The sequence below is a fragment of the Hyalella azteca genome, unplaced genomic scaffold, assembly GCF_000764305.2.
Source record: "Hyalella azteca isolate HAZT.00-mixed unplaced genomic scaffold, Hazt_2.0.2 contig1120, whole genome shotgun sequence".
In the NCBI taxonomy this organism is placed as follows: domain Eukaryota; kingdom Metazoa; phylum Arthropoda; class Malacostraca; order Amphipoda; family Hyalellidae; genus Hyalella; species Hyalella azteca.
In genome coordinates, this window is record NW_025931451.1 from 77,641 (window position 1) to 104,697 (window position 27,057).

At 38.6% G+C, this 27,057-nt stretch overlaps 3 protein-coding genes across 7 annotated transcripts in view; 2 read left to right on the plus strand and 1 right to left on the minus strand.

Moving 5' to 3' along the window:
- LOC108675273 (pseudouridine-metabolizing bifunctional protein C1861.05) overlaps nt 1-27,057 on the minus strand; it is a 139,732-nt gene that overhangs the window by 7,897 nt on the left and 104,778 nt on the right. The window contains exons 8-10 of the mRNA XM_047881610.1: nt 23,534-23,695; nt 23,031-23,162; nt 22,610-22,724 (exon numbers count right to left, since the gene is read on the minus strand). Of these exons, the coding sequence (XP_047737566.1) occupies nt 22,610-22,724; nt 23,031-23,162; nt 23,534-23,695 (409 nt within the window). The remainder of the gene's footprint in view (nt 1-22,609; nt 22,725-23,030; nt 23,163-23,533; nt 23,696-27,057) is intronic.
- Nucleotides 127-11,791, plus strand: LOC108675284. Of its 4 annotated transcripts, none has more exons than XM_018163283.2 (6): nt 127-422; nt 981-1,554; nt 1,885-2,007; nt 2,846-2,995; nt 3,670-3,774; nt 4,325-4,963. In XM_018163283.2, the coding sequence occupies exons 2-6, from the start codon at nt 1,404-1,406 to the stop codon at nt 4,447-4,449; spliced, it is 654 nt and encodes a 217-aa protein (XP_018018772.1). In that variant the 5' UTR covers nt 127-422; nt 981-1,403; the 3' UTR covers nt 4,450-4,963. The 4 variants fall into 4 exon arrangements, with proteins under 4 accessions (XP_018018772.1, XP_018018773.1, XP_018018770.1 ...); XM_018163284.2 differs by lacking the exons at nt 2,846-2,995; nt 3,670-3,774; nt 4,325-4,963 and adding exons at nt 8,904-9,053; nt 9,394-9,498; nt 10,179-11,791 and having other exon boundaries at nt 129-422; XM_018163281.1 differs by lacking the exons at nt 127-422; nt 981-1,554; nt 1,885-2,007; ... (1 more) ...; nt 3,670-3,774; nt 4,325-4,963 and adding exons at nt 7,799-8,516; nt 8,886-9,053; nt 9,394-9,498; nt 10,179-11,791.
- LOC108675283 lies at nt 13,951-20,481 on the plus strand. Of its 2 annotated transcripts, XM_018163279.2 has the most exons (7): nt 15,392-15,777; nt 16,606-16,672; nt 17,425-17,600; nt 18,482-18,643; nt 18,777-18,931; nt 19,519-19,743; nt 19,888-20,481. In XM_018163279.2, exons 1-7 carry the CDS (start codon nt 15,648-15,650, stop codon nt 19,888-19,890), a joined length of 918 nt encoding a protein of 305 aa, XP_018018768.1. In that variant the 5' UTR covers nt 15,392-15,647; the 3' UTR covers nt 19,891-20,481. The 2 variants fall into 2 exon arrangements, with proteins under 2 accessions (XP_018018769.1, XP_018018768.1); XM_018163280.2 differs by lacking the exon at nt 15,392-15,777 and adding an exon at nt 13,951-14,089 and having other exon boundaries at nt 19,519-20,481.

Consider the following 27,057-nt stretch of genomic DNA (forward strand, 5'->3'; position numbering starts at 1 on the left):
TTTACGAGCATCATACCACTTAACCAATACGATATATGAAGGGTTACAAACTACTGGATGAAACTGCATAAGATATAAATTTTGAATCATAGAAAATATTTAAACGTTATGCATCATGGATTTCAGAATACTTAGGCGTTATGCATCATGTGTTAATTATTTCGACACAGAAGCTTGAGCGTCCGCTTGTTCGTACGCACATGCCGTGAATTCAGTCCAAACCAAGAGTTCTAGGAGGTGGGTTAGACTTGCACTGATGTTTCTGCTGGAGTTATGCGTGACTTGATAACAAATAGCTTGGAATTTTAAAGCTTGTAATATGTAACACAAATAAATCCGCAGTTTTTAAAAAATCATTACTGAAACCACTTTTTATAGATTTCGTAGAAGTTTCGTCACGCTCGGTTGTTAGTCATAAGCAGGTAAGGAGTTCGGGGCTCACTGTGCAAATTTCACTGTTGATGGGCTGTGACGCACGGTTATAATTGCTTGAAAGTGGGGATTATAAGGTCTGCATTCTTCTATTCGAGAGGCAATTGTAATAAAATGTTCGATGTATATCAGGCTTCATCTTATTTTCATAGTGTCATAACGTCTCTCTGTGTTTTCATAATAATAACATTACAGCCAAAATTCATTTAGTAGTATCAATCTGATTGATACTATTTTAACGAGGTTTTCTTCATTCAAGTGCTGCCGTTTATTCAAATCTTTAGTTATTTTCGATATTTAATGAGATACAACGCTGGTAGATAGTTCTAAATTCTTTTTGATTGTCAATTGCGTAAGAAATTAAGTATATATGTGTTTACGCCTCAACAATGATACAGTTTTTAGTGATTTACTTTGTTAATTCAGAAGTATTGATCAGCGGCGATGAACAGACATAGAAAATGATATACAAGCTTGACTTTCATATAGGAATAACGTTATTTGTCAATTATAGGATGTTATTTATGATGGTGATTATTCTCATTAAGGTGCTACGTTACCAGAGGGTGATGACAGTACTCGCCTTCCCTCACTCCGACTTCACCTTCCCTCTGCCGCGCTGCCAGCAATGCAAATGATATTGAATAGAATATTGACTCGCACATCAACGTTCATATATTTTCAGCAGACTTAACTAATGCCCAAACTTATAAGTATTTAATTTTCCATTTAGATTAGTTCGTTCCTGGCTATTCCCCTAACACAATAATAACACTCATAACACTTCTGTTATACACCATCCATAACACGTCAGTATATACCCCCTCATAACACGTTAGTTATACATATAACCATAACAATTCAGTTATACACTCAAAACACGGTATTTATACAACATAACACGTTATTTACAAACTCATAGGAGTGCAGTATTTCATCATCACCGTGCAAATAAGGACTGCACCACAACCATGACAGACTACGAGAGCTACCAGCCAACCACGTATCCGTGGAGCATCGTCGTGTCTGCGGTGTCTTCTGTCTGCATCTTCATCTCATTTGCATCGCCTTATTGGCTCGCTAATGACCAGCGCCTTGAACAGCCGGAGTTCCTTAATTTAGGTGAGTAGAATCTCTAAGGATACTCAAGGTCGTGTAAACAGTTTTTGAGTCATTATCCTAGATGATGAAAATGTATAGTGTGATGTGGGCTTAGGGTGGAATAATACTTGACCTAAGAGGCATAATATATATCAAAAAGTCCTAACTATATTTGGAGATGGAGTTTGTAGCACTCCGGCCCTCACTGCATGATCATCAATAGTTTCTGAGCGCTATCCTTCAAAATTGTTTTGTTTTGGAATGAGAAATACGGCAAAATAATGGATGTGTTTGCAATAAGTTTACGTTATCATTTATAAGTTATATTACAATATTTATGTTACTACACAGGCCTGTGGCAGGCGTGCTTCCGTAACTACCGCGACTACCGCTACTTCTACGACAGGATCTATGACGGCTGCTACTGGACTCTCAGTGAAGAGATGCACGTCATCGACGACCAGATCAGGAAACGTCAGTGCAATAGACAACTTGTTGAACATAAATTGATTCCCTATAAGCCCGCGTAAAGTTACTCTTGTATTTGGCTCGCATCGGGTTATTGCTCTGTGCTTATAACTTATATATTTGAGATTTATCAGAGATTTGGCAGTGCAGACGCTGTTCACACTCAATATCATCAATCATTCTAGAATGTGGAAGACGTGCGGAAAAAAGAATAAAATACTTAAAAAACTTTTAAAAAAACACGTTTTTCTTGTGGACTAAAAAGTAGAAAATAAATTATGGTTCGCCCCAAAAAAACGTGTGTCGGGCAGATTTATGATTAAAGCGAAAAGCACACAACACTTAAATTTTGGAAATTTGATGGTGAACGTACAGCCCGACCCACGTTTTTTTTGGGGCGAACCATAATTTATTTTCTACTTCTTACTCCACAAGGAAAACGTGTTTCTTTAAAAGTTTTTTTAAGTATTTTATTTTCTACTTTTTAGTCCACAAGAAAAACGATTAAGACTTAAGTATGACTTGACGTACGTATCGATGATACGCAGCGTAAGCGCCTGCTCGTCTATAACGTGAGCGCCCGCACGTCATACTATATATATACTATATATATACATACTTTACTCAATTAAACTAATTTTGGTCTCTAATTACTAGTTTTTATGATTGTATCTGAAATTGTTAGGCGAAAATAGCCTGCATGTTGAATTTCAGATCTCTAGAACAATCAGAAGTGGGCTAATTTTCGTTGTCAACGTTAACAAAAAACAAACAAACGCGAAGCTAAGCTAAGAAAAACGTGTTAAAAATAATTCCTGAATTGAATAAAGTTTGAATTTCGCAGCCTTCTTCGTGGCGGTGCAGACGTTGTTCACGTTCTGCTTCGTGCTGACGCTGATCGGAGCCGCGCTCACAGGAGTGTTGGTTTGCTGCCCCGGCGAGGACGTCGAGAAAGGACTTCTCAAGCTGCTCGCTGTCGACCAGACCGTCGCAGGTGATTTGGTCTTGTTACTTCATGCAGTTGTTTTCTTTTATTGTGAAGGGGTATAAGCAAAGCTGGGCAGTTCTACTTTGAAATGTAGCGGCCGCTACCGCTACCGCTACAATTGCTTAAATGTAGCGCGCTACTATATACCCATCTCAGGGTATAATGTGATCTTAATTTCATCTCTTGTTGTAGTTGCTAGTTATTTTTAGGAGATACAAGGTGATTTAATCTTATCACTTATTGCAATTGTTCTTTATAGTGACAGGATATAAACTATAGAATGACTTGATGTTATCACTTCATGCAATTGTTCATTACCAGAAATAGATATAAATTTATATTATCTTATCACTTCTTGCAATTCTAATTGATTATAACGATCTGCTATTACTGTTTAACTAATAGCCTATTTGTGTAGCAACTTCAATACATCTCTCAAATGATTATGGTAATAATATTTATTCGATCTTTATAAGCGAGCATTTGTAGGTTATCTTCATGAAAATGTGTTGATTTTGCTGAATTAGTTTATGACGAGTTTCATTTTTTTTCAGTAACCCGTTTTCATAAATTACTGCAATGTATAAACTTCAATATATTATTACACATATAATTTTCATACAAAAAAAACACATAATAAACAAATCGACATTTATAAAGTGCACATGTTTTTTGCACAGGTGTATTCGGCCTCGTGGCGGTGCTAGTGTTCGCAGCCCTGGGAGACAGCAGAGACTGGATGCCGCACTGGGACAACAACTTCCTCTCGTGGGCCTTTGCTTTAGGTCAGTGACCCGCCAATCTTGATTAATATCGTCCAGTAACGCTTTTATTTACTGGTAGTTGTGCCAGCAGCCGGTCGTATTGTTCGTGGGCCTTTGCTTTAGGTCAGTGGCCCGCCAATCTTTATTAATATCGTCCATTAACGCTCTTATTTACTGGCAGTTGTGCCAGCAGCCGGTGGTATTGTTCGTGGGCCTTTGCTTTAGGTCAGTGACCCGCCAATGTTGATTAATATCGTCCACTAACGCTCTTATTTACTGGTAGTTGTGCCAGCAGCCAGTCGTATTGTAGACCGATGATGGCTATTAATCTATGTGAGCGCAACGGGTGATCTTTATGTTTTGCTCATAGGATGTTGAAAATAGTAACATTTGACTTATGGTTCCTTTTAGAATGGTTCCTGTTTTTGCATTCAATTTTATTTTTATGGTTCCTGTTTTTGCATTCAAATATAAAGAAAATGTTATTAATTTTATTTCCTATTGTGTTTAGCAGCCGTTCCTTTCTCGTAAATTTTTTTTAAAAGATATTAATTTTATGTTGCATGTACAGCTGCAGCGGGCGTAGTCCTACAGCTGCTTGCAGCCGTGCTGTACTGGGTGGAGTACAGGATTACCAAGCGCGCTGAGCAGTACAGGAACACTCACGGAATGTTCCCTATGGAAACCAAAACTTGAAAGTGATTCCATGTATTTTTTAAATGTTGAGCAAAAAATTAATATTTCGTGAACAATAAAAATGAAAACTTTGAATTTATTGGCTGAAAAATGTTATATTACTTGTCTCTGCGAGCGATCACTTGCAGAAAAAATTACAATTCGAAACGTGCAATTTAAAAAGTTCCTGAAGTTATTTATGGCATACATTTTTTCGACTTTGTAAAATTGATTCGTAATGTTAAATAATCTTTTACATATACTGTTAGGTAGATGAATAAGTCATATGAATGTAAAGTCACTATCTTTATGCAGACTCAAAATTCTTTCACTCTAAATTATTATTTTGGTCCTTGATAGTAATTTAATAAATAAATAATACTTCAAGTTTCTCGAAGATTTCACGCGTAAGTTTCAATTAGTTCGTTGATGGCTTGATGCCTACAATCTCGACCAAATAAGCAATCCATCCGTCCATATATTTGTGATAAGAGATGCTGTAAGTTATATATTGTTAATATAGTTAACTTAATTAACATATTATTGTTCTTATTATTAATTATACCCTTGCACTTTAGAAAAGGCTTAGGCAACTTTAATTTTTCGGCAGGCATTATGAATAAGCAATGTACATAAGGAAAACAGAAAAAGTGTATTCTTCCCGTATATACTACAGGCAAGTCACGCTTGAATTCCCTATTCAAACAGATGTGTAAGATTTAACAAACTATATAAAGGTTATACCTCAGGACAAGAAGTGTTTTAAAGTATTCATGTAATAGTTGCAGTATTTTCGTAATGTATTGACGACTGATTGCTTCCGATGCCAATAAATGTTGCCATCAATGTACTTATTCCAAAATATTCTAAGATTAATGTCAAATATCCTGACATAAGAATTGTGCAGACTGATCTTTACTAGGCTCTTGCTTGTATGAAAGCTCGATCACGCACGCAGAGGAACCGCATCCAACCTTATTACAATCATTATCATTGTTGAATAAAAATGTGCGCTCGAAATAAATGAAGTTAAACTCCTAGCATTTTGTTTTTGTTTCAGTCTGCTATCTGAGCACTAATATATACCATTGAAATAAATTGGCAAAGCGATTTTTACTAAATTGAATATTCATGCGTTTTCTGTATATTCATGCCAATAAATATAATTGCAATTATGACTAATATCTAGTCTATCAATTGTCTTATATGTTACCTACCAACTGCGTGAGCTACAGAAAGTTTTACCCATATTTATTCATTTAACCAGTGTTTTAATGCAGTAAAGGCGTGGATGACTTTTTGTTCAGCGAAGTATTTATTGAGACAAAATATCCTAAATTTCCGTGCCAAATGTGTTGCGAAGAATATAGTAGCTTTTAACAGATAGCGTTCTGCCATGGCATGATTGATCTGACTCATGAAAATAACTATAGTGAGCTGAGCGTGGGCTTCAAATGAAATAAGTTCAGAAGTAGGATTTATGGAATTTCTGACATTATTACCGATCACGTACCTGAATACATGTTAGTTACACACTGCATATCATTAGGATTAACTCGGAGTGAGTATAAGCTCTTAAAAGGATCTTATCGTCTGTTTAACATTCGATGCCCGAGTGACTGAAAAAGGAACATTTGTTCTCTGATGTCTCAGTAACTTGTTTCATATTAAATTTAATTATCTGAAGTATCTCGATCACTTGAATCAGGCAATTCATTATAGCAAACTTGAATGAAAGATGAACGTCGAGCGCGTGTATACATACATTCCGAGGTGAACTGTATGTAGATATTTTCTTTTGAATGGGCCGCCAGCTCAGCCATTGTCATCAGCCACGGCTGCCACACCTTATGGCTGCTGCTGTGCCACATCTTGCAGCTCTAGGTGGTTCATCACTTGTATGAAATATTCTTCGTATGTTTCAATGGTTTTCATATTAAAGTACGTGTTGTTAGTTGGAATAATTCACTAATCTTTGAAATCGTGTGGATTCAATGTACGGTATCTTCGAGCTTCACATGGTTTGGGTATTAATAGCTATAGTGATGAATCTGCTTTACTGCATCGAACAAATAAAATTTTAAAGCAACAGTCATAATTAAAAAAATCAATAGTTACCTGGAAGACCCAGAAGAAATTGCGCATTATTTGTTAGCAGAATATAATAATGGAATGCAGTGTATCGGCCGAAAGGTGAATGGAAAATGGGTTTGAATTTTACACTGTGAGTCAGCCAGCTCAGGTGCGGCGGGGAAGTGGCTGAGGACCGGCTGAGTCAGCCACAATGCTTCACCTGGCTGTCAGGTTTGTTTTCAATGTAGTATTGGCAAAGGTGTGGAGGAAGGTGGAGTTCATGAATACCTTACAGAAGATGCCTAATGATACAGGCATTACGTATTCCATTTAGTATTTACCAATCTACTAAATGATGTACTCTTTGTAGGGAGCGTCAACTCGTGACAATAACTTCAGAATTTCGAGATGTCTACGCATAACTTTAGATACCTGCTGTGTCGTAGGAACTTTAGAATAAAATATATGTTACGGTTCGTAGTAGTGTTGTGTAGGGCCACCGTACAGTGCTGCAGGAATTTAAATGTCTGATTGCATGATCAACGTTACTCGTTCAGTGTTTGTTTATCGTTCAATGTTATTGCTCAGCAGAAGACTCTTAGCACACTTTTGCCCAGCCCAAGACAGCCACATTGTTGCGACAGCATCGCTGGAGCAGTGCACTGCGCGTTTATTCCACAATCCACCCACCATATTGCATGCTTTTGCGATCAATTGTTGAATTTGTTTATGACCAGCAGGAATCACACATGAAATTCTATGCAAGTCTAAGTTAGATATGGTGCTTAGACAGTTGCTGCAAAGCTAATTCTTTGGTAGAAAGACTTGCCGACATATAATAATCTTATACATCAATCATCAAATCTTATATGTATTGTATATAAAATTAGCATGAAGCTGCAGATCAAGTAATGGATTTCGGGTGTGCTCGGCTGAATAATCATTTATTAGGTTATGAATATTTATTCATATTTTTTATATATTCACTTTCATAGATTATATCTGCCAGAACATTTTCTCTAATTATTTAATGCATAAGCCTCTCCAGTTTATTCGTTTCCTTAGAGCCTTTTAATATTTCAATGGTTTGTTTTCTGCGTTTGAAAGATTGCACGTTTATTGTTCACAGTCATCGTTATTTTCATCATTATTGCAATCTAATTTATTTCCAGTAAATTTATAGTTGACGAGAAATACAAATTATTAATAAATTTAATGTATTATAAAATTATATATTATTATATTATAAAAAATATAGCTAATAAATTAGTATGAACAAAAATTATTACTCTTTTACAGGAAGTAACAATCGCCTGCTACACTGCTTTACAATAAATTTTAAAATATAGAATGCTCCGAATTTCAACTACATCGGACTGATATTTTTTATTTATAGAATGTAAATTATTATGACGTGATTCCGGATGCTAGGCATGAGTAACATCTGTCCTTACAAGACTCCTGTGAGTTCATACCGCAGTCTCAGAACCACAAGCGCTAAAGCAATCCTACATTTTTAGTAATATGATTATAATTCAAGCCTTCCAGTATCATAATTCGTCAACAAACCATTAAGCAAAACAAATTAAATTCTACTGTAAAGCAACTACGACTACTACTACTTCTACTAGTCAATTCAAAAACTTCTATATCTATTATTTAAAAAATTGCCATCCAGTTCAAAGTACAATCCGGCGTATCAAATCAGCGACCGGCATCAGGCAAAATGGTGGTCCCACCTCGTGAGCGCACTACCACATCAGGATGGTTTGCGGTAGCATGTCAGTTAACTGCTTTTCTTTTAATTTCGATCGCAATGTTCACACGGAGCTGGCTGGCCGCGGAGTCCAAGGCGTACGGCACAAGTCTAGACAAGCTCGGTCTGTGGTGGCAGTGCTTCAGAAGTTTTTCTGTCCCCAAGGATATTCACGGCGAGAGACTCTTCGTCGGCTGTCGCTGGATCTTCGACAGATTTACTACTGGATACGAAGACGTCAGAGAGCTCCTGGCTACGCGTGAGTCAACCTTAAGACATGAAACATTAAAGATTTGGATACGGGTATTGAATATCTGAATGTAAACTGAATTAGGGTTGCTATTGAATTGGTTCCTACTATGTTTATTACTCCCAATCAAATATTATTTTTCATCCCGTAGTAAGACGCATTTGTCATTATGTAATTATTATTACGAGTAAATCGTAATTTAATAGCCATTTTATCATAATGAAATGATAATTTTTTATCCTAAACGTTAGTATAGGTGATTGCAACACTTAGTGCCGAGTCATGAACTATACCTGTTGTGAGGGTGTAGGTGAGTAAGTGTGAGGTCCACAAATGTGTGATGAGTTACATCACACATTAGTTGGATGTTCCCTAAAGGAGGTAGTGGTGTTGCAGCGTTCTTCGTGGTGGTGCAAGTGTTCTACACGCTGTGCTTCGTTCTCTCCCTCGTCGGGGGTGCGATGTCCATGATCCTCATCCTGTGTCCCGGGGAGTCCTTCGAGAAGAAGGTTCTTAAGACCGCCTACATCGCGGGGGCCATCGCGTGTGAGTAATGCTCTCTAATACTTGCCACAATTATCCAACTGAATTCCATTAAAAAGCAATGAAGTAAATAACATGAATAACAATAATCTTGCATTCGTATGCTGACACACGGGATAGTTTACTTTAATTCATCCACACATTTAATGGCTAAGAAGCAGAGGATTATTTCGTGGTCTCGCACAAAATGCATGTCTAACGCAACAAGTTTTATTTGAACACCGAGTTTCAGTTTCAGTTACGATCGACTCATCTTTTAAAATTCATTGTCGAAAAAATCGACTTGTATCTATTACGCACGGCATAAAGAAATATTACAATTAAGGCTCGTTTTCTCGCGCAGTCTTCACCGGCTTCCTGGCAGTCGTGATATTCGGGGCAATGGCCCCCATGGAAGGCTGGATGCCGCACCCAGACCACAACAACTTGTCCTGGTCCTACGCTCTGGGTGAGTGCTGGGGTATGTTGAGCATGGGTTCTTTCAATGGATGCCGCACCCAGACTATACAACTTGTCCTGGTCCTACGCTCTGGGTGAGTGCTGGGGTATGTTGGGCATGGGTTCTTTCAATGGATGCCTCACCCAGACCATAATAACTTATCCTGGTCTTACGCTCTGGGTGAGTGCTGGGGTATGTTGGGCATGGGCTCTTTCAATGGATGACTCACCCAGACAACAACTTGTCCTGGTCCTACGCTCTGGGTGAGTGCTGGGGTTTGGATTTTTTAAGAGCCTGATTTATTGTCCAGAAGGAATCAGTGCACAGAAGTATTTTGAGAGGTTAGTAGTTTAAATGGTTATCTATATAAATTTGATGATAAATTTTTTAGCTCATGCTGAGCTTATATTTAAACAGAATAAAATCTCTAGATTCCATTAAATTGCTGAAGTAAACATCAGAGTCCTGAGGATATGCAGGTAAAATACTATTAATAAGTAAGACTATATTTTGCATATGTGGAAGTTTTTATATCATTTTTGGGAAAGCTTACTTCTGGAGAGCTGCTGGGTTCAGTCTTTCCTCCTCTGTCCTTCTCCTAAACCCCCCAACAAGTATGTTTGTTATCTCGTGTCCGTAATTAGTTTGACATCATATTTCTTCATCTGACACACATTTTCCTCCTGCAGCCGTGGTCGGCGTGGTGGCGCAGTTTGCGGCGGCGCTGCTCTTCTGGTTGGAGTTCAGGATACAGCGACGCAAGGACTCCTACATCAACGCTCATGGGTCCTTGCCCATGGAGACCAAAGCTTGAGGTGTCGGAGACCTGCCTGCGGCGACGCTGGGCTCTTCGTATCCGCCGTTAACATCAAGATTAAAGACAGAGGTTCTGTTGGTCGTGCTCACTTGAAGACGCCGGTCAGATGTCTTTGTAAATTTTACCGGTGTATTTTATGTCTGATTTTATCGGCATAAACATAGTTACCGCTATATTACCGGAAACAATATATATGGTGCAGAGGAAGTACTCTTATTGATGAAGCAAATGATTTAAATTTTATAACTGCGATGCATGTTAGCATAGGGTGTATTGTGCTGGAACTTTAAAATTAGAGATTTTTTAGCCTTCCTCGAACACTGGAAATAAGGGTGCTGATGGTAGAGCATGCATAAAGCGACTTTTTTTGTATACAGAAATAACAGTTCTGCATCAGAGGCAGCATGTCAATATATATGAGGGACCAGAGGTGGTCGGGATTTATATTTCGCTCGCTGTGACGTGCTGATTGATGTGTCCGAATGATAAGCCTAACCCGATCTCACGAGCTACAAATATCAACTTCATGGTCATCTCCCTCGTGTTATAAACATGTCTTCATCGTGTATTAGTTTTGTGCATTGCCTGATTACACATGGCTTTATCATCATTGATATTTAATTAAAGTGTGATGAAGCAATGTTATACACTTGGGCCGCTAAAAAATGCCTTAAATAGCATTAAAATGTTAACATCCCGTCCACTGTAGAATTAACTTATTTTTAATAATTAATTATTCGTAATGCCTTGTTAATGCGTTCAAAGATAGACGTTTTGTTTGTAAGTTCAGCACCAAGCTTCCAGAGTAACCTGTTTTGGTGCTGAATGAATTTATATCTCGACCGATGCCGTCCAAGATAGAAAATATCGTGCTGAGTGTATGTTAGTTTTTTTGTATGAAATAAATCGTTGTGGACTAGATATACTCTGAGCGTGTAACATAAATATTATCCACCGCTTTAGTAGACCTCCTTCAGAAATTATTAATGGCCTGCGATCTCATGTCAATCTTCCTCGAGTTTCTTGCCAATCATAATTCCCATGAATTTATAAATTATTGAAACCTTCTGGACGCACAGAAAGTTAAGTGAGTTTCAACTAAAATCTTTCGATTGTACGCATGTATCAAAGATAAGCGGCGCAATTGCCCTTACTTTTTCCCAGTGGTCTTTGTCAGGTAAATGTTCATCAATAAATATTACGATCTTAATTTATAATTTTAATTTTTAATCGCAAGTGAGAGTTATTTGATAAGAAATCCATCGTGAAAAAAACACTCGTGCATGCATTTTGAATTGCAGCCGACCACTGCGCTGACGCTTGTGCATTGATTACTTACTCAACGGTACCTAAAAATGATGACATTCCAAAATAAAAAGAATATTTTCAAGAACTACTGTTAACGTTGTTGTCTCTACCGTTCTGAATCGCTGAGTAACTTCCAGCTGTAAATAAAATTGTGTAATAAAGTTTTACGAAAATAATGCTAATGCTAAAAATTTATCCTCCTGAATTTAGGAAATTAACCTCAATCTGTAACATTAAGAAACTCCAAAAAACCGTTTCAGAAGTAGCTTTCCAATTTCTCCAATCTGGGCACAAATTGCTATAATTGGTCACTGTGTGTACTTTATCCCTTATGTCTTAGATTTTAATCAGACGTCGGAAATTATGAGATTAAATATCAAGTCCTCGAGATGGACTGAATTCGGAGTTATACATCACAGCACCTGGAATCTAAGAGAAGGAAATTTGATTTAAATGTGAGCAGCTTCTCTATTCACACACGCTGATCCACATTTTATTTTATCTCTGATGCCGATGGTGACGGGAGAGCTGGTGTAATTACAATATTCCTGGAAGAATGAAATGGTCGACGATAAGCTCTTCCTAATTCCTCTTAACGTATTTTTAACTGCATTATCTTCTTTAATATTCTTAACCGTTTACCATTAATAAATCAGAATATTAACCGTGAAATTTCTGCGGTAGGAACCTTAGAAATCGTTCACTCGCATGAACTTGTTTTGCTCACGTTATATTCTGAATTATTGAAGTCAGACTTAATTTTATAACGGAATATAAAAGTATATATAATTAAGCGGAACAATAATATAACTTATAGAGAAATTTCTTGTGCCATTCAAACTGTGAACGATGACATTTATTTTACAATTTTATTCCATTTCCATGGAAATTTGATTTGTTTAAATTCATCAAAAAGAATAATGAAGTTTAGAATTTCGTAGGATAAATCAAACCAGCTTACTTTTTTCGTATAAGACCCAACACCATATAGCTGAGCCTTTGAACCCGTCACGAATATATTAATGTACTAAGGCCTTATAAATCCTGAAATGTCATTTGTCAATTCCAATCGCTGGTCCTGAGCAGGGACGGACAAAATTTTTCTCGTGAGGGCTACATTTGAACGCGATTGTTATCAAAAGGAAGAATTTAAATATTACAAGCTGTTTAACCTGGTTTCAGTATATCCTGTAATTTTAAAATTCTGTGATCCCGAATCCCGTCAATTCCGTTATCCTGAACCCGGTCATTCCCGTTCTATCAAACAAATTTGAAAATAACATTTCAATTCTTAATATAATATTTTTTTCCTCCCACTTTTGCAATGCCTTGATACTCTCCCACTAATATTAAATTTGCTGGTCCTGGGAATATTCTGGCACGATACCAAGACACTCACAAACAAAATTTAGCATATATTCATAAGAACGATGTTTCAATTGCAATTTACATACGTGCTAATATGAATCCATGTAACCGAAGACGGTGAACGTGACGTTTGCTGAACACACCAAAGCTAGTTGTTAATTCTTTACATTATTTATTAAATTTTGGCTCAAATTAAATAATGAAGAAGAAAAGTTAAGCATAAATAAATAAAATATAAATTTCAAATGAACATAGCGATGCTACATGTTCACGTATACGGTTGAAATGATACATATATTCTGAAGTAGTTTATGAAATAATAATATATAACACATTCTGCATATGTCCGATCTAGGAGGTCGATTCGAACTGCATACCTCATCAGAGGTTCAGCGGGAGACTTCAGTCACTTCACATGACAGGTTCAGCGGGAGACTTCAGTCACTTCACATGACAGGTTCAGCGGGTGACTTCAGTCACTTCACATGGCAGGTTCAGCGGGTGACTTCAGTCACTTCACATGACAGGTTCCGCGGAAGACTTCAGTCACTTCACATGACAGGTTCAGCGGGTGACTTCAGTCACTTCACATGGCAGGTTCAGCGGGTGACTTCAGTCACTTCACATGGCAGGTTCAGCGGGTGACTTCAGTCACTTCACATGGCAGGTTCAGCGGGTGACATCAGTCTCTTCACATGACAGGTTCAGCGGGTGACATCAGTCACTTCACATGACAGGTTCAGCGGGTGACTTCAGTCACTCCACATGTCAGGTTCAGCGGGTGACTTCAGTCACTTCGCATGACAGGTTCAGCGGGTGACAGTCACTTTACATGACAGGTTCAGCGGGTGACTTCAGTCTCTTCACATGACAGGTTCAGCGGGTGACATCAGTCACTCCTCATGACAGGTTCAGCGGGATTCTCTTATATATTCTCTACGCAGCAACACCATGGCGGCAGTCGAGGTCAGGAGGTGCAGGTGGCAGGTTGCAGGTGTGCAGGTGTTATGGACGACAGAAAATCCTTGAAAAGCTCCACTGGAATACTACGCAATGGGAACTCCTGGACCTCCATGGAGGGCAGATTCGCTCCATTCCCGCCATCTGGTAAGCCTCCATATAATTTTCCTTACTAAAGTAATCCTCCTGGATTTTTGCCATCGTTTGCCAGTTTATTCAATTGTTAGAAAACGGTTCTTGCAACACAACTACAATGCATTGGCATTTTGAAATTATTTGCGTAGTTATTTTAGATGTATATTTGACGTTGATAGATACATTACAATACGTTCAAAATATATATTAAGTTAATAAACGATTATAATTTACGTTGGGCAATAGTACTGGAACCAGCCGTTGCTTATTGCTATGCTACGCTGCAACGATGCTGGTATGGGTGAGGCAAAGCTGGCTGACTGGCTGAGCCAAGTGTCGTGGCGTACTCAGCCATGTGGCGGATTGGTATGTACCTGTCCGAGGTGGCTGACAAACTGGCTGAGTTCACCTGGCTTACGCATGCTTCCAGTTCAGAACAACTTATGGCGGTGGTCTGTGGCATACGTTCCGCGGTGATAGTGAATCTTATTCATTCGACTTTCTCCACAAACATTAATAACTTTGAAGCCTCAAACTAAATAAAAAAAGTGCATTTTGTTATTTCCGTGTTCGTTTTGTGTGTGTTTTAATGCTTGTATGAAAAAAAACGAGTATGGAAGCCGTTACATTGTTTTTAAACAGCGGCGGTGGTCCACAGCCTCCTCCCTCTTACTCATTCACGGAAATTGCTTTGTTTTTCATTCTTGCGCTCAAACATTGTGAACAATTAAGGAAATATTTGCTCTACCAGAACTCGCTTCAAAGTTTCATCACAAGTTATGTACAAACAAGCGCGTGATTTACACGCCCTCTTCATTCTTGCTCACATTCACCTTGAGTGAGCTTTCATTCACGAGTCACTGCATGGCCGCATTGAATTGTTTTAATTATTTATAGCATGAGTACGGTGTATATGATGAGTATAGAGAGTATCTGCTGTAAAGTATTGATCAAAGAGCTATAGTGTGATTAGTAATTATGTAAAGATATAACAAATGAGAGAAATAAGGTCAGTCTAGCGGAACAGGATCGCCACGCCGCCGGAAAGGAGCGTGAGGTCGCATGCGGTGTCCTGAATAGGAACCTTGCGATACAAGAAACTTTAACTCGGGAAATGTTATGAAGCGATTGTATCGTGCGAATTAATAAATTGTTAAATATTAATTTAAAAATTAATAACAAGAATTTAACTAATAGGTTAAATTATTTATTTATTATGCTAGTTATGCTAGCAGGCATTTTTTGCCAGCTGTTGATTTACTCCGATGTGTTTTTAGTAATAAATTATGTTGACTTGTTCTTCAAATTTCAGTGATTGTAAATATTAATAACGAGAATCACGTCACAAACCACTTCTATAGACCATTATATTTTTATTTAATGATAATTTAAATCATGAAAATTTCACGTTAAAGATTCTTTTACTATTATTATGAAATCAACGTTCAATCATCGATTAGAATCGCAATAATTTGCTTAAGAACGTCTAGGCCATAGGTACAGTTTTCTAACATCTAAACTACAAAACAAAGTTTGTATCTGAAACATCAAAACATATTCCTATATAACTATGGCTGGTAGAAGCCAGAGTTCACCTAGTCACCTAAGTGGATATAGTGCCGTTAGTTACCCAGCGTCACTAGCCTTCTCCATCGGTCAGCCAATACTAGCCAAAACCTACTCCTTCTACCCCCCTCCAGGTGAAGCTCTGCTTTAGGTTTACTTGTCAAGTTTTGTTACAAACTATAAGTTTGTAACAAAACAAAAAAACAAAGTTAACTAAATTTTGTAACTAACTTGTAACAATCTTTTGTACGTAACTATAAGTTTTGTTACAAACTACTAAGTTTGCAACAAAAAAAAAAGTCAAAGTTAACTAAGTTTTGTAACTAACTTGTATCTATCTTTTGTACGTAACTATAAGTTTTCTTACAAACTACCAAGTTTGTAACAAAGCAAAAAAACAAAGTTAACTAAGTTTTGTAACTAACTTGTAAAGTTGTAACTATCTTTAGTACGTAACTATAAGTTTTGTTACAAACTACTAAGTTAGCAACAACAAAAAAAAATCAAAGTTAAGTAAGTTTTGTAACTAGCTTGTAACTATATTTTTACGTAACTTTAAGTTTTGTTACAAACTACTTACATGCATATTCATGTCATCAATTAACTAAGAATTGAATAACAATAAATAATTAATCAACTGGACGTGAACATGTACCGAGGCGTTAACTCCATGTCGACTTGTTACTTTACTGTACTAAGCCAGTCTTGTGACTAGCCTTACTTGTCTACTTTAGAAACAGTCTTTAAGAAGCAATCATTGTTGCCTTTTCGTTTTTAACCTGTTCTTCCGTGCCATTTATCGAAAGGAGGCTTTTCCAGGCTCAGGTTTATTCTTCTCCATTTAAAAGCGTAATGGCCACATCTGTGACCAGCTGTAAGCCACGGAAATTAAAATGATCAATAGGCTGAGTATAAAGCAGAAGTATCTCTAGTAAATTTTTTAATCTCGTTTCAATTTTCAGCCAACTTCGTGAACGCGTCGATCGTGGCATTCGTGGGTCTCCTCCTATTCGTCATGTCCTTTACGAGGTAAGACACTCTTTTCGTCTGAATATTACAGTATTACAATTTAAACATACTTTGTGTTAGTAAGCTTCATTAGTTACTACTAATTTTCTTCCGTACCATTCCTCGCTCATACCATCCGATCCTCAATGCACTGCACTACTTCTCAGCCTGTCTTATATATAATTATTAACAATGAACATGACAGTGCCAATTATATCTATGCTTTCAGCTTCTTCATATAATGATATGAATATTATAGTATCAAGCTATTGCTAACATTTATTGACATCAAATCTGTCTTGATCAGTTCGAGTATGATTCTCATTTCCATAATATAGTCAATATTGATTGTTAGCCTTCTTCGCCGGTATAGAATTCGTTGTCCATTTCATCCCGTGTACTTGATATGCACATTTCATTCCATACTTGTGTAAATTTCAGCTTGTATTTTCGTACATTTCAGCCCGTACTGGCGTACACATTTTAGCCCGTAATTATGCATATTTTATCCCGTAATTATGCACATTTTAGCCCGTAATTATGCACATTTAAGCACCTAATTACGCACATTTCATCCCATATTTGCGCGTATTTTAGCCCGTAATTATGCACATTTCATCCCATATTTGCGTACATTTTAGCCCGTAATTATGCACATTTCATCCCATATTTGCGTACATTTCAGCCCGTAATTGTACACATTTCATCCCATATTTGCGTACATTTCAGCTCTTAATTATGCACATTTCATCCCATATTTGCGTACATTTCAGCCCGTACTGGTTGGTGTCCTACGAGTACACGTACAGCGACTTCAAGAACATGGGGCTGTGGGAGTTCTGTTTCGATGGCTACCGCTACCCCAAGTATCAGTTCGACTACAAGTTCGTCGGTTGTAACTACATCTTCGCCAGCGAATACCGCATCATCTGGGAGTGGATGCTGCCTGGTAATCACGCAAAAATACTCATTTTCAAATATTTATTGGCGTGTAATCACGGCTCTCATTGCATATTTTCTGACATTTCAAGCCACAACCTCGTCGCCATATCCGATTATCATGATTCGTGTTGGTAAAATTCATTTCCATTGTCACTCAAGGTCTTATCTTCATATCTTAATTTTATTCCTGTTTGCAAAATTTGGCAGAGAGCGACGAGGAGCTTGATGTCATTAAATTTAGGTTTTCTCTGTTAAATTACATTTAGAATAAGTTCAGAATTCACTTCACATTCAGCATCTATCACAAATCATTTCATCTTCACATTCACTCCACTTTCCTGATTATTCACAGAAATCAACTAACGAAGAAAAAATATTCGGTTAGTTCAGTTACCCCGACCTACACCTATTTCACTTTCATTCTAAATCATAGCTTGCTTATTATTTCAGAGTTTGAAATTTGTTAACAGAAATGCCTGTGTAATTTTTATTAGCTCCTCCGAAGTGGAGCTTTCGTCGCGGCGCCACACACAAAAATCTCATCCCAAAACAACGCAGGATTATCCAGTTACGCTTAATTTACCTGCCCGAAAAAAAGGGTATTGTGAGTCACACAATACCCAGAAGATTGCATTAGTATTGCGTGTATTGTTACAGGTTAGTGTGATTCACAATACCATGTATTTTCGGTCAGGTACATTTCATTTGCCCAGAGATGAGTTCATTCTCTGCTAAAATCACGAGCACCTCTTAGGAAATTATCGAAATTCCCCAGAACAACGCTCACTTAATTTGCGAGTTAGTATTTATTACAGTTAACTTATTGTTACGTTTATTTCCATTGCCCCACATGCATCCTTTAATAATTAATGCTGCTACCACCGGCAGTGTGGTTCATGGCGACGCAGACGTTCATGTGCATCGCGCTCATGTGCCTGATGGCGTGCATGACGGCCGCCAGCCTCGTGCTCACCCGTTGGCCGATGCAGTTCGTGCTGAGGTTTGAGTGGCGCATCATCGGCCTGTGCGCCGCGCTGCTCGCTGCCACCGGTGAGTTGTAAGGCGCATCATCGGCCTGTGCGCCGCGCTGCTCGCTGCCACCGATATTCAAGAGCCCTTCTTTATCCTATTTATTTTACCAACAGCAGCGCTAGGCTCGCTAAGATCTTGTTATGGCGTGCAGAGGTGTGCCTGTTCTTCAGCCTGATCGTATTCGGCCTGATGTGCTGGTCCAGGGACTGGCTGCTCTACCCCAACTACAACTACCTCAGCTGGTCTTATTACTTCGCAGTCTTCTCGGGAGGCTTCTTCGGCTTCGCAGGCTTCATGATGCTTTACGTGAGTCACACTAAACACTGTGGACTCCAATTCCCATGTTATCAACATAATTTAAATATTTTTTTCACGATTCAGAGATTATCTAATTTTTCCAATGAGCAATGATATTAGACACCGACTTAAGAAATCGTTTAGCGCCCGATATCGGAATCTGTGATGTTAATTTCGGGCAAATTTTAAGTCTCCAAGTAAATCACTTATATTATAGTTCTTAATTGCAGCTATAATATCTGATTTAATGAAAAATTAGAAGAAACAATATATCTAGCTAGTACTACGTACTGCTAAACTTGCAACTGGCAGCTTTTCACTGCCTGCAAATGTTCTTCAATTGAGGAGTTTCCTTCAAGAATTTTTTTCCCGAAATCTTGAGTGCTTCGTTCTGGCGCAGAGGCTCAATATCGCTCACGTCCTCAGGAAATATAAATATCGGGTTTCGTTGCGGCTTCATCCGCAGTTGGTAGGAGCTTTTCTAAGATATATTGAGTGTAGTTTATTGTTTTTGATTGTAAGTAAATGTACCATAACTATGTTAATGAATGAAGAAATAACCGCAGCATGTCTGACGAGTGTTTTAATTGTTATAGGAAATGTACAAGTCGAAGGACCGTAAAAGAGCAGCCAACAACCTCCTTCATCTGGAGAACCAGAACGGCCACAACGGCGGAGAGCCCATGGAGATCCCCATAGACCCTGGGTACCAGCAGCAGCCCTACCAAGGGTCTAACCCTGGCTTCTCCCGAGAACAGAGCGTGTATTCTCAAGCGTCAGGGTTATCTCACCCTTCCGCTTACTCCCATAACGCCTACATATAAAAAGAATAACCGACGAAATTTGTAACTTGTCATTGTAGGAATAACTGTATAATAAGCGAAAGGCTTAACACATAGAAAACAAATTATTCATCGGCCCTGCACAACACAAAATCACAGTAAATATAAGTCTAATTAAAAAGTTAAACATATAATAACCGGACTCAACAAGCTTCCATTAATCCCTGATTTCAATAGGTTTTGAGAAAGATCCTAAAGCGGACTAAGAAAATTTGAATTACTGTGGAAGCTGAAATACAAAAGGATTGCAAGAGAGTGATAATATTTATTAATTTTTCAGTTACCCCCTCCCCCCTTCCCTCTCCCCAGTGAGATTTTATTCCCTGCGTGTACTAAAATCGTTCTCGAACCCGAAGGTGTTAGTGTACCACTAGGGTAGCTCCCGCGTACCAATATTGGTATGCGTACCAACTACCAATATTGGTACGCGTACCATAAGCGGGGAACCATTGCTCTAAGTCATTCATGTCAGTCGTTCACAATAAACAATTTAGTTCATCATACAACATTAATGGGCATAGTATTGTATTATAAAAGACGCATTTGTTCACCGAAATCAGCGGCTTCCACCGGAATTTGCATTAGTGGAAGAAAAGTTTTGTAGGAAATGCGGAGGATTAATTTATTGATTAGTTCAAAAAATGTCATTCTGCTCCTCCAGTAGTCATTAATTATGTTAAATATTTGATGCATTCTTGAGAATAATATTGTTTACTTCAGAAAATATTCTATGTTCTTCGTGAATAATGAATTTTTGTGGTCCCTAAATCTGATTCTCAATGTCATGTGGCTGGAACGAACTGCGGTAGCCTCCGAAATACTACTTGTAGCTGTACAATTACTTTAGCCCAATAGTTATTTTTTTGTAAAATTCTTCACTGTATTTCTGAAATTTTTCACTGCACTGACTAGATCCACATTTGAAATTCACAGCTATAGACTGAAGTATGTAATACATGTGTATAAAATACACATTTTGGGCAATACAGATATTATACAGAGTGTACAGAAAGAGAGTGCAAGCCACTTACCGACGCCTTCGCCCATTTGTATAGCAAGTGTACATAGTTCAAGAAAAGTCTATGGAACCAAAACACAGGAATATAGCATCCGTCCTACAAACATAGCCTTCTGTAGTCTAAGAAAAATAATGAGTATTGACTAGTATTGAGTAGTTAGCGATGAAAAATGTTATACCTATTGAGTATATAAATGCCTTGAGACGATGTGAAGAAGCGTTGTACGTATCTCAGCAAGTTTAACCAGCAATAAGTTAACGATAATCAATATCTAGAATATAGTTTATTGTTCATTGTTGTAAACGCAGATACTGCCTGAGCTCCGTGCCTCCCTACGGTTGCCAATCTGCTCTAGTTCATTAAATGCGTTGAAAAATTGAAAAGTGAAAGTATTTATTATGGAATCATGTCTCGTTTTTGTATATAGGTTTTTTTCGAATAGACGCACTTTTCCAGTTGTTCCTTGTAAAACGTAACGTCTCAGGCCTGCCGTATGTATTGCGAGTTAATTTTGTTTAACATATTCAAATTAAAGCATGAAAATATGGGTAACTATAATTACTGGAAATGTGGTCGATTATTCAACGACTTTTTCCTGATGAAAAGTGCAATTAAAATCGTCGTGGATACAAATTATTGCCAACTAATGTCAGATCCAGGATGTAAACCAGTAAAAAGTTTATGTATGTAATGTTATATCCTGGATGTTAGCCGTCAAACAATGGATGTGTAGAATGTTATATCCAGGATTTTAACCGTCAAACAATGGATGTGTAGAATGTTACATCCAGGATGTTAACCGTCAAACAATGGATGTGTAGAATGTTACATCCAGGATGTTAACCGTCAAACAATGGATGTGTAGAATGTTATATCCAGGATGTTAAGCGTCAAACAATGGATGTGTAGAATGTTATATCCAGGATGTCAACTGTCAAACAATCGATAAAGTCGGCGGACGGATGTTCATCATCTATTCCACTTAACGTGAGAATCTATTTGTTCACATTATTGAAGTATGACCTCAAATATAAAGTTAAATAAAACGTCTTTTATGTCCACTTTCGCAGGGATGAAAATAACGCAGTTAATTATAGCCAGCATTATTCCACCTACTCTCTAGCCGTGTTATAATAAGAAGTTGATTATAACTCACGCTGAGTTTAATTAAAACCCGGACTGTGACACAACCAATAATTACACCCGAGCATTGCAATCATGATAGTTATTAATTCTATAATCAATAACCACCGAAAAATATTAAATATTATCGATAAAATGCAGGCATTGATCATGATCTACTTCACTCGCACGTGTAAAGCTGTCCATCGGTTCGCTTGTCGAAGTTAATCATGGCTGGCGCTTGTCTATCACGCAAACAGCAGACTTAAGGACTAATGCAGCAATAATGATAATCAGTCTTTAGCGATATTAGATAATTAAAACCTGCAACAGCTGTAAAGATAATCACTACACACAACCAGCTGCAGCAGCTACAGCTCATTCAAAGTCCCAGGTACTCATGAGACCTAGGTCCTCAAAAAGTCCCAGGTACTCACTGCGCCCCAGGTATTCACTATAAGTCCCAGGTACTCACTACGCCCCAGGTATTCACTATAAGTCCCAGGTACTCACTACGCCCCAGGTATTCACTATAAGTCCCAGGTACTCACTACGCCCCAGGTATTCACTATAAGTCCCAGGTACTCACTACGCCCCAGGTATTCACTATAAGTCCCAGGTACTCACTACGCCCCAGGTATTCACTGCGCCCCAGGTACGGTACTCACTAAGCCCCAGGTACTCACTAAGCCCCAGGTACTCACGTGGCACGCCCTTGGAGCTGCAGGTCTCCATCAGAAGGTCTAGCGACGCCTGAGGAGTGTTACCGTCGCACACCACCAGCCGCGCACCCTCCACCGCGTCCAGGAACTTCGAGACCTGAAATTAAATGCGATATCCTAATAAAAATTTCCACAATCCACAAGTGAATAACCACAATAACAAGTAGTAACAAGGCTATTCAGGTAAGCCAGTCGAATTTTTCCGCAAAAAAACATGTTGGCTTTTCGAGGAATTGTTCATAAATGAGTGTCATGTTGATTTATGGAAATTTTATTCCATTTTTTTCCGAATAGGAACATTTTGATTCAAAATATTGCCCAGAATTATTTGGCAAAATGTTTCATTTATTCCTGTAAGATATCATCTTGAATTTAAATGAAGGTCTTGTTTACTATGGCTGACCCATTGCGTGGTGATGCAGCGATGCACGTCCATGTCACCAACGCCCATCACAGCTTCACCACCACAGTCCAGGATGGTGCAGTAGGAAGCTGTTGGCAGCGTCTCCACACGCACCACACCCGCACCCATCATCTGGTTGGTGAACGCTGAAATATAATATAATACAATATAATATAATATAGTACAATATAATATAATACAATATAATATAATATAGTACAATATAATATAATGCAGCCACAGCAGTCACAGCAAGCAGTATGCCCACTTTTGCCCAGCAATGTCATTTTACAACATGAGTCACGACCAGGGCCTATACCTTCAAAATTCGCTAAGTGACCGTAAGTACTTACGCTTTATTTTCTTGTCTATGATTGGTGGATTTTGCTTGAAAGGCCGTCAATGATTGGCTGATGAACTTACGATCAATTAACCATTTTTGAAAGTATGGACCCAGCAATATAACAAGACTACACCAGCTCGCACAGCATCTTAACACTCACCCCTGGCGGGCTCCCCGCGACGAGAGCGTGCGCGTGAGCGTCCGTCCCGACGGCCGAGACGAAGAGCGTGCGTACGTCGTGACGTGTGAGCGCCTCGGCGACGTTACGAGCGACACCACCGCAGCTCTGCGTCAGACGTCCCATGTGCGTGCGTCCCGTCAGCTGCGACAACACATACGAGTTCTGTTATAGTGCCACTGGCAGTGCCACTGACAATGCCTCTGGCAGTGCCACTGACAGTGCCACTGGCTGTGCCACTGACAGGCTGTGCCACAGACAATGCCACTGACAGGCTGTGCCACTGACAGTGCCACTGGCGGGCTGTGCCACTGACAGTGCCACTGGCGGGCTGTGCCACTGGCAGTGCCGCTGGCGGGCTGTGCCCCTGGTGGTGCCACTGATGGAAAGTGCCACTTTCAAGCAGTGCCACTCGCAGGCTGTGCCAATGGCGGGCATATTTCATTGTAACAAATCATGTATTTGTTAACGAATGGAAACCACATATAGTAGTGGCAAGTAAGAATCTGTGAACTTGAACATGTAAACAAGAATCTGGAACTTCACACGAGAAGCCCGTAAACAAAAGCTTGAGCTCAATAGCCCTCAATTCCAGGATCATGACAGCTTATATGAAGGGAACTTCACTGCCAATTCCAGCATCTGACAGCTCCTATTTCCCTCCACTGCCAATTCCAGCCTCTGACAGCTCCTATTTCCCTCCACTGCCAATTCCTGCCTCCGACAGCTCCTATTTCCCTTCAGCCTCTGACAGCTCCTATTTCCCTCCACTGCCAATTCCTGCCTCTGACAGCTTTAAACTCCCTAGGCTATTTCATGAGCTCGTCTGCTAAAAAAATCCCTCAGCCGAGTCTCGCCAGCTGATGCTTGGAGCTTCAGCTTCAGCTGGGCTGAGATGTGAAGCCCATGAATGTCATAAGTCATGAATAGCGACACTTGAAGAGCTTCTCCATGAATATCAAGCATATCAGGATGCTGTATATGCAGGCAGCGCCTCAGCTGTCTACATATTCTTAACACTTACTTCAAAAATCAATCTTAGAGCTGGGCAACATTTTTTCTCTTAATTATTCTTTTAAATTGCAAGGTGAGTAAAATGACAACAAAATCAAATAAAATTAACGAAGGAAAACAAATACGAAAAGGTGTGAAGGCAAGCCTTTCTAATATAATTTGACTGTAACAAAAATTATTTATATTACCGCGTAGCTCGTATAATAAATCTGCTGGAAAATTCTAACCCATATCAGGCCTGAACCTCACTAGTGTTGATTCCCTTGTAAATTATTAATAGAAAGCACTTATAAAAATTTGCTCTGAAGGATAGAACAGCGAAAAGGGTCCAGGAAGTCTTGTGCAATTTTTTGTTATGTATTAATCACAAGTAGGAAAGACAATAATTATTATGCAGTCTCAAAGTAATGCATGTTGATTATTCTGGACAACGCCATACTTTTCTCCTTATTCTTTGTCTGAGCGAACCTTCAAGTTAATTGCAGGAAAATAAAATACCTAATAAGTATGCCTCCATTTATCAGCTAATTAACTGCTCGGCTGTTGAGAATTAGTAAAATATTTTATTGTGGAATGTTATAGCCAATTAGCTTGATTTGAAGGAGTAAAACGACCCCGGGTGCTAAAATTGTCGAGATTATGGCAGGCAAACGCAGAGCCTTCGATCCACTAAATTTCTTGCTCCAAAGTCACGCAACTTTCAGTTGATATTTTATCAAAAATCGTAAATTTATTAAGAACAATTTGAACAATACAATTGACAGAAGAAGCTTTGGGATTCATTCAACAATCGATCATTGCAACGGAGGTTGGACGGTATAAGGCGATTCTTTCCATTACGAAAATATTTATATTATTCCGTCTTGCATCTCGTATTCGATTCAGGAGAATGCAATCCTCCAAAATTTATAATATTTGATTTCTAAATACCTAAGTAATTAAAAGATTCTCTAGCATGCAAACAAAGCTAATTACTCCTACTGAGAAAATGAATAAAAATTTTATTTACGCAATATTTCCAGGGTGTTACCCGTTTGTTTTATTTGTAATTCCAAAATCAGTTAGTACTTCGAGTTTAAACAAAATCCATTCCTCTTCTCTCATCTAGTAAACGCAGTTATAAGTTGCGCGCACCGGCATACGTTTGAATGACGCCAGGCGGCGTTTACACTAGAGTAGCGGAGCATAGTGGCACAACTCGTCGTCACTAGAGTAGCGGAGCATAGTGGCACAACTCGTCGTCACTAGAGTAGCGGAGCATAGTGGCATACGTTGGCATGACGTCAGGCGGCGTTTACATTAGAGTAGCGGAGCATAGTGGCAAAACTCGTCGTCACTAGAGTAGCGGAGCATAGTGGCACAACTCGTCGTCACTAGAGTAGCGATTAAAGTTAACTATTGTCGTATTCAATGTGGTGACGTTCATGTAAAAACAAATTTTATTTTTACAATTAAATCAAATTATAAATTTCTAAATATTTGTATTACATTAATTCAAAATTACGAACGAAACCGCTACACACTCAATTATGTTATTCTAAATCGTCTCGACAGTTATTTGCTTTAAAGTGTAAGTAAATTTGCCATGAAATATTCACGGAAATATTCACCGCAATCCTTATTTATGTCAGATTGCATTCCTTTTCATTTACAATTAAAACGTGTATAAGAATATAAAAAAGAATTACCTCATCGATAGTGCAAGCACTGTATTTCATTGATGAATTTTCCAAAGGGCAGGGTGGCCCAGTGGTTACAGTTCAGAGTACCAAGATTGGCGCAGAGAGGCGCGGGTTCGATCCCAGCTCTGTGCGCCAGTTTCTGGTCAGAATCGGCAAGAAGGCCGGGCGGTTAAGCACAGCAGAATTGTAGCAGTGAGTTGCGAGTTCGAGACCGCAAAATGCTGCGAATGTTCTGCGAAGTTAAGAATCGGCGACAGGCCTACGGCCTACTAAACGCTGAAACCGCTATAATTACAATCCAAATGCTTCACACAAAGTGACAACAATTAAATGATCAGTGAATGTTGTGATCGTTTACATGCTCATTTGAAGAAGATAGTAAAGACGACTTAGCTTTATGTATCTGAAACAGAAGCAATAAAACTGTTGAAAAGTAACGAAAGAAACGCGTGAAGAAATGTTCTTTGCATGAACACAGTTATAATACTCTATCGATCCACTGTGTTTATACTATGGGAGTTACTACTACAAAATCGGCAAATGCTGAGTTTTTTGAGGAAATCTCTTGTGCGTTCATCAGATGTATTAACATTGATAATAATAAATAATAATCATTAAATAATAATAAATAATCACGCCAAATATCATTAACTAAGGTCCAGAAACAAGCCGTGACGCGCAGAAGACGATATGGTCGCAAGGATGTCTTGCAATTATACTGAACATGAACATCCTGCAAAGCGACTCATGAGTGCCGCTACAATTAACTCGATCAAAGCAGCCCAAGGATAAGACGGCATAAGTGCGCAG